This window comes from Sesamum indicum, linkage group LG3 (assembly GCF_000512975.1).
Source record: "Sesamum indicum cultivar Zhongzhi No. 13 linkage group LG3, S_indicum_v1.0, whole genome shotgun sequence".
In the NCBI taxonomy this organism is placed as follows: Eukaryota; Viridiplantae; Streptophyta; class Magnoliopsida; order Lamiales; family Pedaliaceae; genus Sesamum; species Sesamum indicum.
The window spans coordinates 13128451-13142877 of NC_026147.1; the positions used below are offsets into that span (position 1 = coordinate 13128451).

General features: G+C 35.4%; 2 protein-coding genes across 2 annotated transcripts in view; both read left to right on the forward strand.

The window, feature by feature from the left end:
* Positions 1–7031, forward strand: part of LOC105158222 (U5 small nuclear ribonucleoprotein 40 kDa protein) — a 9429-nt gene extending 2398 nt beyond the window's left edge. The window contains exons 3-8 of the mRNA XM_020692604.1: positions 27–193; positions 369–525; positions 2242–2286; positions 2456–2621; positions 4855–5225; positions 6247–7031. Of these exons, the coding sequence (XP_020548263.1) occupies positions 27–193; positions 369–525; positions 2242–2286; positions 2456–2621; positions 4855–5225; positions 6247–6565 (1225 nt within the window). The 3' untranslated portion in view covers positions 6566–7031. The remainder of the gene's footprint in view (positions 1–26; positions 194–368; positions 526–2241; positions 2287–2455; positions 2622–4854; positions 5226–6246) is intronic.
* On the forward strand, positions 8135–13448 carry LOC105158223. Its single transcript, XM_011074894.2, has 6 exons — positions 8135–8180; positions 10180–10635; positions 11455–11568; positions 11656–12050; positions 12517–12570; positions 12650–13448. The coding sequence occupies exons 2-6, from the start codon at positions 10189–10191 to the stop codon at positions 13155–13157; spliced, it is 1518 nt and encodes a 505-aa protein (XP_011073196.1). The 5' UTR covers positions 8135–8180; positions 10180–10188; the 3' UTR covers positions 13158–13448.

The window sequence follows — 14427 nt, forward strand, 5'->3', positions numbered from 1 at the left end:
TATGATATGTCTCAATCCTTAAAGACAAAGGAATCCGGAAATAAAACTTTCAGTGGTTCTGGCTCACTGTCCAGTTCAGCAACACCAACCCATGTTAATAGTCTTGCAAAGTTTAAGGGGGAAAAAGCTCGTAAGGTATCATCTGAGCAGGAAACAGTGGAACCTCAGCCTAAAGGAACAAAAAGGAATCTTGGTTCGGCTTCTTTGCTTAATCCTTTAGCATCATTAAGATCTTTCCTCCTGCCTCCATTTGCTTACATGGTTGAAGTTTGCATTTACTAGTCATCAGTTAGATGGCTCACCACTTTGCATGAAGTTCTTTGTTGTATGTAATTTGATCCTCATAATTTGTTTATGTTTAAATACAGAGCAGAGAGAACACAAGGATTTGATTAAGTTAATAAACAAAAGCTCTTCACCAGTTACAATCCGCTGTCAGACTGGCTGTCTTTTATCTAGTCAACACAAAAGAAAGCTTAGAAGTCTTATTTTGTGTCCGACAAATGATCAATTGTTTGTGACCAGGTAATTTGTTCTTCGATATTTTTTACCAATAATAATCAGAATACAAAAGATTAGTTATTGGACACCCTTAATTCTTTTGACTTGATCTGGGATGATGTTGGGTCCTGTCATAAAGACAAGAATAACACAGCGTATGATGCATGCACTTCTTTTCTTTTCCATTTGTTCTCCTCTATTCTTCTTGAGTTAAAGTTGATATATCCATTTGCAGGTTGCTATTACTTCTGGTGTTCAGTTATATCACATTTATTGTTTCATATGAATATATTTCAAGGATATGCATCAGCTTGTTTTCTCATGTCTTCTCACAGTTTATATCCTAAGCTACATATGTACCTTTTCCCTCCCAAAATATGGGTCTAATTTGACACAATATGGAGTTCTACATGAAAATTGAAAATAATGTTAATTTGGGTAATGTTTAAACTACTGTCGTTAAAAGTACTATTTAAGTGTTAGACTGATGTCATATCATTTTTCTAATAGAGAATAATAGTGCGGGGAAAAGAAGAACTTGATTTTACAAACTGAAGTCTTGTTTTGGGACATTGCAAATGGAAAGAAGAGCAATAAATTGGAACTTCACACGATGCTTTCTAGTTCAAAGTTATCAATTATCTCTTTTCATTTCAATAAAAGGGTCTGGGACTGAGACTCATGTTCCTAACTTTCAACCTGACTACATGTATACTCAACTCATCCAACATATGATCTGGTTTGACTTGGATGAAAGTTGAAAAATGTGAGTTTATAACATCCTTAAACTATTGCCCTTAAAAATATTTGTATTAGTTTGCAGCCAGTGATTCCATATCAGTTTAGTTTTGGAAGAGAACTACATTTCGGAAATGAAGTTTATCTTGGAACTTCACAAAATGGAAACAAGAGCAATATATTCTGGAAGACACCAGAAATCTGGAAATTTGTTTTGTATGCCCTCTAAAAGTTTTCTGGAATTGGAAAAGTTGAATGAGCTTGACATTTTGTTCTCAATCTTTTCAACTCTTTGCATATTATGACATATTTTTCATCCTCTCGTTAAAAATAAATCTTCTGAATGTTTGTGTGGTTTGGATGTAGTTTAGAAGAGATCTGTAATTAAGTTAGCGCGTAATGTTCAATGTGACCTTGTTGGTTTGTAATCAAAGAATTATCTACTTTTAAGTCAGGTTAATCAAACTTTTTATGTAATTTTAGAAAGCACAGTTAGTCCTCAAAGTTCTGATATTGTAGCTCTTGCTGCTATAAGCTTGAATTGGGTGGTAATTGCATTGGCAAGATGGCTCCTTTTCTTGGAAACTACGGATACAAATCTTGTTTACTTAGCATTTCTCGTTCTGCTTACCCAGAAAGAGTATTGCTAAGGATAAGATCAACTGTCAATATTATAAGATCTGACCTGGGCTTTGATCTTGTTTCTTATTGCTCCCATAACAAGTTGGGTTGACTGCAATCTTGCATGCTTCTATTATATTGTATGCAATTTTTAAGATAGATAAATGTTTTGGCTATGTAGCAACCATTCCCTTGGTACTGATTAGATTTACTACAAGAGTATGTGGCTTATGATTTTATAATTTTCTTCCCTCCTTTTGATCACCAAATAGAATCTCTTTGACGTGTGAAGTTTTTGTCGGGTTGCATATACTTTTGTTTGTCTACAGTTCCTGTGGTAATAGTTGTAACTTCCTTTTGTATATATCAATGCTTTTGCAGTGCGTTGGATGGAGTGGTCAACCTGTGGCAAGTTCAGGGGAGAGGGTAGGTATCTTATGTTGTAAAGTACTTTAATGAATAGTCTTTGATAATTGATACATAAAATGTATTCTGGATTTTTGAGTGTTCATCCGTTTACGCTCTTGTGTTCAATTTAACTTGGGTAGTAAGTTTCTGACTTGCGCGCTTTTCCTTTCATTACATAAAAGTGCAGTTCTAGTGCCAATCTTCTGAGTTCTACTGATTGTCAATCTGAGAAGAATAGGAGGTGGCCAGAAGATATAGCTTGGGATCCACATGGGAACAAACTCTTCTCAGTTTATAGTGCTGATGGTGGGGATTCACAGATATCAATTTTGAATCTAAACAAGGGAAGAGAGGTGAGAATCCTACTGCAACATAGTATATTATTCTAAGCTTACTGTATAGCGAGTTACTTTTATTGTGTAAAGTACGCATGTTTCAGTATGTAGTTTTATGCTTTTATATCATCGTACACAGTACGAGAACTGATCCAAATGATAATGGATCATCAGAAGGATTTGCATAAGCACGTCTTTATGATACTCACTCCACTTTATCAGCTTCAGCAAGAGCAGGCTAGCTCTTGCTTCCTGAGAAGTGTATGCTTTTTTTTTGTGAACTCTGTAGCCATGCAGGAAGCTTGGGATATTTTTTTGTTTCCATATTACTTATCCATTGCTCTTGAGAGTTCTTTCGTCTTGGACACTTTCTCCATCCTTCTCACTGTCAAGGGACAGAAGTACCATCTGGAATTTAGATAACCACGAACAGATGATGACAAAAATCCTTCAAGTTATTCCAATTCTCTATCTGATTCCTCATAAGCAAATTGGCAGTATCAACTCTGTTTGAGGAAACTGGAGTTTTACTTATATGCTATCTGGAGTTCTTCATGTGAAGCTCTACATAGAAAATTTGCACTCATCTCCATTCATATTATTTGATGTACTTGTTCTTACTCTTTACCTAAAATGCTCGTGGATTTTCTTTCTTTTTTTTTAAATTTCTATACTATATCTGGGTTTATACACCATATCGTCAGCATCTACATTCATTTACTTCATCAATCTGACATCATCATTCTATCACATGTTGATGTATCCATACAACCTTTAGGCATGCTCACTTATGCTTAGTCAGGAAAAAACATTTGTAATAGGATTACATTTCCTATCATTTCAACAAGGATTTGTACTTTGTTGGATTTTATAAAGGCATTCAGGAATCAAACTGATAACGAAGATGGATGTTAGGTTGATCAATTTTTGCTTGCTGCAACATGTTCCTTTTGTGAAAGTGTTGTTCAATAGTTAGCTCAAGTGTAAGTAACTATATGACTTGAAGTCCATATCTAACTTGTATTATTCTTGATCATTGTGGGTGTGATGTGACATTATTACATCCCTGATCGGTGCATTAGCTAGAATACAAAAATGAAAAGACAGAAAAGTGAAATGATATGCTGGATCTAACCCAATAGGATGAAAATAGAACTGAATGCAGCAAGGAGTTCTTGGGAAAAAACTCAGTTTTAAGCATTCAAATATTAGTAGGCCGTATGGTAATGAGGATCCATATTATCTTTTGACATTACATGCAGTCAGTAACATCTGATGTTATGGTAAATCTAATGGTCTTTTATTTCTCAACCAAAAGCTTTTCTAGAACTCATTGTAATCAGTTGTGTGAATCTTTAAAAAATTCATACCTCTGTTGAATCCTTTAAACACAACTAAGTATCACATTCTTTGGCTTTCTCAACTATTCTGTGCCTAACTCCATTTTATTTTTGTTGCGCTTATTTCTTCCATGGAACATACAGCTTGCTACTATTCGCAGTTGTTCCTTTCCCTTTTTGTTATATGTTGTCCTCAAATTGCTTCACCAACTCCTGGCCTGTCATCTCCATCCTGCTAGCCTATTACAAAAGATTAATTGGTAGAAGAGTAATAAACTTTAGACAAAGTAAAACATGGCAATTTTGGGAATCAAGTGTTTGGTTGTTACATTCTGTTTTAGGATTAAAGTAGATGTGTCTGAAAATAACATTTTGCTAAACAGCACTCCAGATAGTCATCAACTTAAAAGGCGCAAGCTGATTTTGTTCTGAAGTAACTCTTAATGTCTCATGATTGAATAATATTGCACTGTCGAAGGATGGAAACTGCACACCCTAAACAGACTATGGTCAAAAAGGAAATGAAATTCTAAATAGACTTTGGCCTTGTTAACAATGAGATTGAAGCTTTCTTAGTGTTGAATCACCACCTCATCTAAAAGCTTAAGCTCTTAGAGAGAAGAATTGTTTAACATTTAATATATATCTATAACAACGCTTATTCTTTATGTAGTTTGATATCCTAAGAAATAGTATTTTACTTGGTTTACTGTCTTAGCAATGTTATGTTTGCTCTTAAAAATGGGCCTTTCCACACTTGCCCACAATGATCTGCTTTGAATTATGTTGTTCCCTCTTTTCGAAATAATTTACTAAGTACCAATTCGTAGACCCATGCTCTTTTCACAATGTATCTTGGTCTGACTTTTAGGATAGTAGCTCTAACCTAATTTTACTATGACAATCCACAGAAAACACGTGTAAGCTTTCTCAATGACAAGCCTCACATTAGAGGCATCATCAACAGCATAACATTCATGCCGTGGGATGATAAATCGTTTGTTACTGGTGGAAGTGATCATGCTGTCATCCTTTGGACTGAGAAAGATGGAGAAGATTCGTGGAAACCTAAAGCGTTGCACAGACATTATCATTCCTCTGCTGTAATGGGTGTTGCTGGAATGCAGCATAAGAACATAGTGATGTCTGCTGGTGCAGACAAACGGATTTTTGGGTTCGATGTTCTAACTGGGAGAGCAGATTACAAACATCAGATAGAAAGCAAATGCATGAGTGTTCTGCCTAATCCATGTGACTTCAACCTCTTCATGGTTCAAACAGGGTAAATATCCTCCCTCCCCCCCCTTTTCATACACCATGTGATAATGCAGTTTGCTTAAATATTGATAACTATGTAGTTGATTTAAATCCGTTATCTCTTATCCTCATCTCCCATCTCTTTCACTGAAGATATTTTTTTAGTATATTACATTTGCCTCTGGTAATTTATGTATGCCAACAGCTGAAGTTGTCAGCTGGGATAGGATTAATGTCACGTTGCATCTTTTTGAAACAATACCAGTTAAGGACATTACTTCAAAACCTTTGATTTCATCACTCAATCATCATATTGATTTGACAAATTACGTGAATTCATGCCATTACTGTCCAATTAATTTAATATCGATGATGAAGTGTGCTTCAAACACAATCTCGCACCAGGTGTGTCTTCATCAATAAATTTTAAGGGTGTTTTACCTTCTCTACCTCTTTATCTGAAAATTATTAATAACTGGAGTGATGCATAAAGTATATGCAAAATTAGGAAGGATCTGAAGAGGCATTATTTTGTTTTGCTTCATGGCAATTTGCAACACAGTTGTAGTTTCCTATTTGGGAATATACAACTAAGTATGGTTTCAGGATCTATCGTGTGCAAATTTACTTCTATGTCCTACCAATACTTGCTTTGTTGGGGTTTCTGGGGTAAATGGCCTAGTGTGATGAATAGGGGAGGAATTAGAGGTTCACCTGAAAACCTGTGGGATTTGCATTCAGTTTTCAAGATTTGTATTCTGGTTCTCAAATTTCTAACAGCTGCATTTAACTGTTTGTTGGAGTTATATTTCCTTGAAATTTGAAACTTGCAAGCTGCGTGTACTGGACATTGTCTCCAAAAGGTAGAGAAAACATTAGAAATTCGGCACTTGAAAAAAATTGACATGTGTTTGTTCTCTAGCATATTCTTACTCTGAACCACCCCAAAAAAGGAAACATTTTTGTTTTAACGAGTACAAAATTTTGGATCATTATGAAAATGCAAACTCTGTTTACTGAAATCCATTCGCATGTTATTTTTGCAGGACTCCAGAGAGACAGCTTAGACTATTTGATCTTAGACTGAGACAAATGGAGATTCACGCATTCGGGTGGAAGCAAGAGAGCAGCGAATCCCAGTCGGCCCTTATAAATCAGGCATGGTCTCCAGATGGTCTATATATGACTTCTGGCTCAGCTGATCCTGTTATTCACATATTTGATATCAGATACAATGCTCACAAACCGTCTCAGTCGATAAGAGCTCATCAGAAAAGAGTCTTCAAAGCCGCATGGCACCACGCTCTCCCTCTCCTTATCTCCATTTCTTCCGACCTAAACATTGGATTACATCGAATCACCTAAGTTGCTGACACAAAAAGTACCACAACCGTCTTTTGTCCTCCCATCTTTCCGTATGGATAGTTTTGTCTTGATGAGGAACTATGCTCGTCGGTTGATGACAATGCGTGGCAAGGGCCTAGGTTCTAGACATGGAATCATGTTTTTTGGGCTTGCTGCAGGTTTGCATCCTTCCGGAGTTCCCAAATGAACTATAGCAGTAGGCCACTCGTTTTGGGACGTTGTGTTGGTGATCTGTGCTCGGTTGTCTTATCTCAATTTTGATTATACGACTGGTCAAAGCCAAACAAGTTAAGAGCACAAAAGCGCGATGCCTACACCAACAAACTTCTGAACATTGTATGGCATTCTTATATGTGGATGGCAATTGGCTCATAGTCTCCTAACTATGTCAACTTTATCTACAGATCATGCATGTACTCTTAAGAGGCTGTTTGGCTACGCCTATATATAAGATTTTCTAAGTTTATACATCTTATAAGATATTTTTTGAGTTTATGAGATGTTAGATTTTATTTTAAAAAGAAGCTATTGGAGTGTTTCAATAAAATAAAAATACAGAATTTATAATATGTTATTAATGACGACAAATTTGTAGAAAATCGAATTAATTCGTTAGGATTTTCAAATAAATTTGAAATTCATTTCCTTTTTGGAGGATGCTTACAAACTCATTTTTTGAAAAATGAATGAAATACCTTATAAGTTCTAAAATAACTTATAAGATGTTGCAAAATGTTAGGAAGATATTTAGCAAACAAGTTTATAAGATTCAAAAGTAAATCATTACGAGCTTGTAAATTCTTTTAAATACTTATTTCCATAACCATTATCCAAAATATCCAATTTACCTTCGATATTTTAATAATTTAGTTTATATTTTCTAAGTTAATTAGAAATATATCATCAATAACTTTTATAGTCTTATTTTATTTCAATTTTTCAATATAATTGGACAAATAAATAAAGGGAGCAATACTCTGATAAAGATTATATACTTAAGATAATATTAAATTGAATTTGAATAAAGATTTGTGATTGGTCCGGGTTTAGTTTGTAATTGATTTCTTTCATATTAAATTATATATACATAACTTTTATTAAAAATATAATAAGGACAGCATGGAATTAAAATTACGAAAACAAGAATTAAAAAATCAAATAAGTTGAAACACTTAAATTTGCAAATAAAAACTTGTTTGAATAGCAAAATTGAGATCTTATATTCAAGAAATTGTGAGGTTGAATATCAAGAACATGCGCTTCAAATTTATTTATTTTTTCGTCGATGACCGCTTAGTCTTTTAAGGTTAAAGTCGAGATTTCATAAATAAGTTCGAGGTATATATTAATAATTTAATACCCAAAAAAAAGAATTATTTATTTTTTTTCTTTTTTTATATAAAGAGAATCTTCTTACAAATTGAAACCTTAAAGAACCCGACGCTGACACAGCTGTGCGCATGCAGGAGTAATCCTGGACCTACACGTGGGACTCTCTCTTAATCTGAACCGTCTATTCTAAAGCAGAACAACTTTCATTTATTACTGTAATTTCTCCTCCCATTCTATAAAACTCTCATTCTCTCGCAGAATTACACCACTGTAGCCACAACAGGTATGAATTCTCAAGCTCTGCAAGTAATCTTCCAAATGGGATTCTCTGAATTTTTGAATGTGTGTGTGGTTTCATGTGGTGTGCTATGTGTGTTCTTGTGCTCATGTAAGAATTGCCCGTTTGCTTATACTGATTTTGCGCTTCTTGATTTCTGGCTGAATGTGTTTGAATTCTTTCGTTTTGTGTTTTTCAGTTTTCTGTTCTAGGGTTTGTTAATTTACTGGTTTAGTTGTTCTGGTGTTTTCTGAATTGATTAGGGTATAACCATTGATTTTTCCTTTTCTGGTTAGTTTCTGTAAATTAACTCCATGATAAACCAATGTGCATGTGGTTTGAATTTACTCGAAAGACTAAATCTTTTTTATTTCTAAGTGACTAAGAAGAGTGGCTTATATTCTTTGCGCTTTTGAGTTGGATTTTAAATGTTTTTGCCTTTTTCGCTCTAAAATGCTTGCATGAGTTCTTCTTTGTGTCCATGTGATATAAATTCAGTTTTAAGATTAAATCTTTTTTATCTTCTAAAAAATTAAGAGAAACTGGCTTATTCCTTTGTCGTTTGAGTTGAAATTTTATGTGTTGTGCCTTTTTCACTGTAAAATGCTTGCGTGAGTTCTTTGTGTGGATCTGAGACTTTAATGGTTTTAGTTGAGTGTCAAGGTTTAAAATAAGTTAAGGGTCGGTTGTATGGAATAAGAGATTCTCAGTGATTGCAACTTCTGACCAGTGTTGTTGGCCTTGTTCGTTGTTAGTTAGTAACGGTTAGGTTCAGCTAAGATCCCTGATTTCCCCTTTTGAATGGTAACGGTTAGGTTTAGCGGAGATCCCAGATTTCCGCTGTTGGAAGACCCGCGACTCTTTCCTGTTTTGGAGAAAATCAACTCCAATTGTTATTATGTTGGCTCTGATTGAATTCTGTTGTTTGTTAAACTTAAACTTCGAATTTTCAGTGCTTAAGATTACAAATTTGTATTTAGTTGAAGAAAATGGCTACTGAAAGATTCATCTGATAGAAGGTAAGTTCTTATACTAATGAAGATTTTGGAATTAAGTAGTTTAATGTTTGAACTTCTAGTAGTAATGGGATTAATTGACAGGTGGAAGCCGCCTAATTCATGAGAAGAAGGGAATCTGGTGTGATCACGTGATGTCATGATGTTATTTGTTTTATATACGTGTCTTGCATGAACATATCGTACGTACTTGTTTGCGGCGTAAATGTTGATTCTAAGATTTCAAGATAATTGTATAGAGTTAGTTACTAATATTGGATCATTTAAACCGAAAGCTTTTTATGTAATTAAATGTGGATTCGACCAGAATTAGAAATTAAGAGACTATACATACTGGTTTTTGGTTTGCTTTCACTTTTTTGGTGACATTAAAATTGAACATCATTGTGTTCATTTATGCCAATTCGTTGTCGTTTTGCTTTTAGTGCTAGTTTATTGGGCATATCTTAATAAACATCTTTATTGCTTCTTTGTTAGCTAACCAGGTTCATTGGTAGTTCAAATGGCATCTCTTGTCGCTATGTCTTTTCGAGGGGGAAACATGACTTTTGTGTCTACTTATAGAGAGTCATGATATACAGGCATAAATGAAATGTGATGACATATGTTAAATTCAATCTTATCTTGATGAACATATGTATTTTCGTTTATCTTAATGCTTCATTAGCAGATGAGAATGCATGGAAATGTTCAATGGTGAAATAACCAGTCATACAGTATAAGCATCTGATTTAGGAGATTAACAGGAAATATTAATATAATTGTTATTGTTCAATCACCTTGTTGATTTTCTTGTTGGACGAGGTTGCACTGTTTGAGTGTGCTGTTTTATTTCTTTCAATTGTCTTAAAGATGCTGAAGTCCTCTATCTGTGTGCGAGTAATTCTTAGCATGTATAAGGTTATATGGTGTCATGAAATAGTGTTAGCATTTTTATACTGAGCTTCTGTTCACTGGTATCATCTAATTAGTGTCTTATCCTCTTGTAGTATTTGCTTATGGCCAAGGAAAAAGATAAGAGATTTAAGCGAAAGGGCAAGAAGATCGGCCCACGAAATGCTGAAATGAAAAAGGTGCATACCAAGGTGCATATTGTACCTGCTCCTTCTGCCCCTCCTACAAATGCTGCTGAGGCTACTCCTAATGACCCTCAGAGCAAAAGCGATGTAGGTGCCTCACAAGGTCAAGAGAAGCAAGGGGAAAAGGCAAAGCATGTTGCTGGTTTTATATTCATGTGTAACCGAAGTACAAAGTCAGATTGTTATCAATACCGTGTCTTTGGACTTCCTTCGGGGAAAAAGGAAGTGGTGGAGGAGATAAAGCCTGGCGCAAAGCTATTTCTGTTCGATTTGGGGTCAAAGCTTCTATATGGCATATATGAGGCAACTTCTGCAGGGAAGCTGAACCTGGAACCTGCTGCTTTTAATGGGAAATTTCCTGCTCAGGTATAGCATTGAATTATTTTCTACTAATAATCCGAATCGGGCGTAACAAATCTAATTAAAAGTTTTGCCTTGAACCCCGAACATAGAATAAAATAAATGAGATGATATCTCCGATGTATTAAAAATGAATGCTGTAAGTTAACTTCAGAATTCCTGCTTGCATTTTCATCACCTAGCTTTTTTCATGATGCTTCAACGGAGAACCTACCTGAGAAGCCATATTTACAGAATTACAATTTTTTGTTCTTTCCTAAGTGATTCTTTATCTGCTTTTATATTATGTTTCCATAAAGTCTTAACCACCGCCGTCATTTTATATGTCGTACTTATGTACATGTATTCGCTAGTTTACCTTGTAGCGACATGCAGATGAATTTTTATGAGTGTAATATTACTGGACTTGGCAGGTGCATCTTGAATGAGGTCTCGCTAAGTAAGAATGAGTTTTCTCATATACTGAATTAAATTTTTTACTTTCTTGCATGGTACAACATTTGCAGAAAATAGATTTTGTGGGTTGCACAGTTTTGCACATAATGACTTAAAACCACATATATTATGGCCCGTTGGCAAATAGCTCCTGTGATCTTTTTGCGAAATCGGAGCAGCACTTCACCTAAATCACCATTTTCCTTTTATCTGTCCTGAGGAACCTAAAGTCTTCGTTTGACTAATATTTCATTAAACTATATATTCAGTTGAATTAAAGGTAGCTGTTCAATGTCCTAATCGGCTTCACCCATTCACCGTAATTGCTTTCATTGACAAGGTGGATTTTCTGTCCTTGTGATCTGACGCTGCTAGTTTCTCACATTTTAGGTAAAGTTTAAAATTTTCAAGGAATGTATTCCCCTGCCAGAGAGTTCTCTCAAGCATGTCATAAAGGAGAACTATACAGGCTTAAAGTTCAAGCAAGAACTCAGTGGAAAGCAAGTAAGTTTCTTTCTTAGTGTGTCTTGTGTTTGAATATTGTTGTTATCCTAAAAATCGTAGTTATGAGAAACTTTTCAATCAAAACAGGTAAAAAAGCTGCTAGCAGCATTTCGTCCTCTTACAGCTTCATCATCTCGACCTGCACCCCGACCTCTGGCAAATGTATCATTTGCACGGCCAGTGCCACCCGCAGCAACAGAAAATCAGTTTCAGCATACAGGAAGGCGGCTGACAAACGAGGGTCCCTATTTAGCTGAGATGCAATACAGCCGCATTCCACCGATATTCGAGCCTCGCTCTGCTCCACAATTGAACATTTTGCAGCATGGGTACCATAGAGCAGGAGCGTACATGGATCCTGCAAATCCAACTTTGGATCATCGAAGTTTGCCAGGAACAAATACTCATCATGTTGCCAATCCTCAACGACCATCTGTCACTAATACTGTTGTCCATGGGATGCAGGAGCCAACCTATTCAAGGTACTAGCTCTCTTCAACACCTTTAAGTTTTGGGTGCTTGGGACGAATTTTTAAATGCAAGTTAGAGTTTTAACTTTTTAGAGCATAAGAAATGAACATGAAATTATCCAATTAGCTATGGCTATTCCTTGTGACTCCTTATGTTATGATTCTCCATTCCACTATTCCCTTTAGATATTATATTATGTGTATGGGTTGCTTTTGAAATTGTGGAAATCCTGTATTAAACACGGTCAAATCTAAACTAGAATGAAAGTATTCTTGAACCTGAAACCTCCAAAGTACCTCTTTGAACTATGGTTGAGTTGATTTGCATCACATGTATATAGATGTGTTGCTATACCTTTGAGGGCATCAACTAATTTACCTCATCGTGTGCCATTTTGCACCCTGCTTTTGTTTCTACACGTTCCCCCTATTTAATCAACAGATAGCTGTTTCACTATTTAAACTACTGCTTTGGCAGGTACAGGACTGTAGAAGAGCGGGCTCCTGTTCAAATCACTAGTCTGGAAAGGCGGTACCATCTCTTACCCCTGTTCCTTTTAAATCAATCGACCAAGAAACATTTTGCTGATTCTGAAGTACTACTTTCGCAGGTTCAGGACCGCAGAAGGGAGGGCTCCTCATGACCAAGTGACCATAGTGGAGAGGCAGTACCGTGAATTCCCTTTACGGAGAGAAGGACCATATCAAGAAAATATAGCTGCATACAACCCCAACTGTAACCTGGCTGCTCCAATCCAGTATACCTCATCAGTTACGCAGCCGCAGCCACAAGTTCCTGCTCCGTACCATCACTTGCATTTACAGAGAGGCACGCAATATCAAGACCGTGGCGTTGCATACAACTCCAACCCTGCAGCTCCGACTCAGTATACTGCATCAGTTTCGCAGCCACAACTCCAGGCTACTTATCATCAATTACCTTTACCAAGTCTATACCGAGATAATGTGGCTCCATACAACTCCTACCCTGCAGCTCCCGCTCACAATATTCCATCAGTTGCGCAACAGCCACAGGCCCTCGCTCCTCGAATGTCCCAAGGGAGTGCTCCCGTCTCATCCTATTATCAATATGCCATGGCGAATCGACAAAACCGTTGATCAATCGCAACTTGAGGACGGAGTTGAACATGATGCAACCAACACTGGCATTGATGAGTTTCCTTGAGCACATGTTGACTCTGCTCATTTTGCTGGTTTCCTTCAAGAAAATGACTAAGATAATATATTTCCAGTACAATTCAAACCACATGTTGGTGTAATTATCTGTTAATGTTTCTCATTTAAACTACATTTGGTGTAATTATCTGTTCATGTTGCTAATTTAAACTACATTTGGTGTAATTATCTGTTCATGTTGCTAATTTAAACTACATTTGGTGTAATTATCTGTTCATGTTGCTCATTTAAACTACATTAGGTGTAATTATCTGTTCATGTTGCTCAATCAGCTTTAAAGATGAACTCGTGTATGGTAGTATTACTTTGTATACAGATTATCTTTCTATCCTCCCTGGTAAATGATCTTGCCTATTTGCAGAAATAGACATCTCACCCTGTTTGGTTTCATTTTATTTACATCTAATGAAAATGTTTTGAGTGGAACTAAATGATTGTCTGCGGTGACATGTGAAAACAAGAACAACATGAGTACTTTGTTTGAACATGTGATTACATGAGAATTAATAGATTTCATTACAAGTATATCTCTTTAAATTATAGTTTTAATTACAGATGCATCCCTATCCAATAGTGAAATTTTACATAAACACCTCTTGGATGCGTTGCACTAACACCTCCTCAAGGGGTATATCTGTTATTTTATAAAAGATAGAAAATATTTATATAATTGGACCTAACTTTAAGGAGTATCGGACATAATTTACCCAAAATATAATCTTATTTTATTTGTTGGTGCATGAATGGGTTAAATAGCACATACAAAAAAGTACTTAGGTTCGTCTACCTCGCACAAAAATAAAAATAAAATGAAATAAGTCTTTCATCTACATTTTATAACTTGAGTTTCTATTTTTTTTTTGTTTTCCAAATCTTATAACCTAATCTCAAATTTTGTGAATGAACCATATGGTATATACTTTTTTCTCATTATAATCAATGAGAAGAACAGAAGAGGTTAAATATTCAATCATATATTTTCATTTGTGCAATATTATATTCGGATTGATGGACTTAAAATTATGAATTTGAAATCCCTAGCCATAAATTATTTGAATATGTTCGGGCGATTATAAATTCAAAGAATTTCAAATTTCTTTACCTCTAAATTTGAACTATATTTCATTGAATATTGATAGATTTCAAATTCTTTTCATACAGAGCTATTTGAAATCTTTTTTACAAATTTTTC

Excerpts from the sequence above, each read along its gene's own strand:
- LOC105158223 (XM_011074894.2), top strand. The coding sequence starts at position 10,189 with ATGGCCAAGGAAAAAGATAAGAGATTTAAGCGAAAGGGCAAGAAGATC. Across the intron at positions 12,051-12,516 it reads CAGGAGCCAACCTATTCAAG|GTACAGGACTGTAGAAGAGC; the intron begins GTACTAGCTCTC and ends CTGCTTTGGCAG. Across the intron at positions 12,571-12,649 it reads ATCACTAGTCTGGAAAGGCG|GTTCAGGACCGCAGAAGGGA; the intron begins GTACCATCTCTT and ends CTACTTTCGCAG.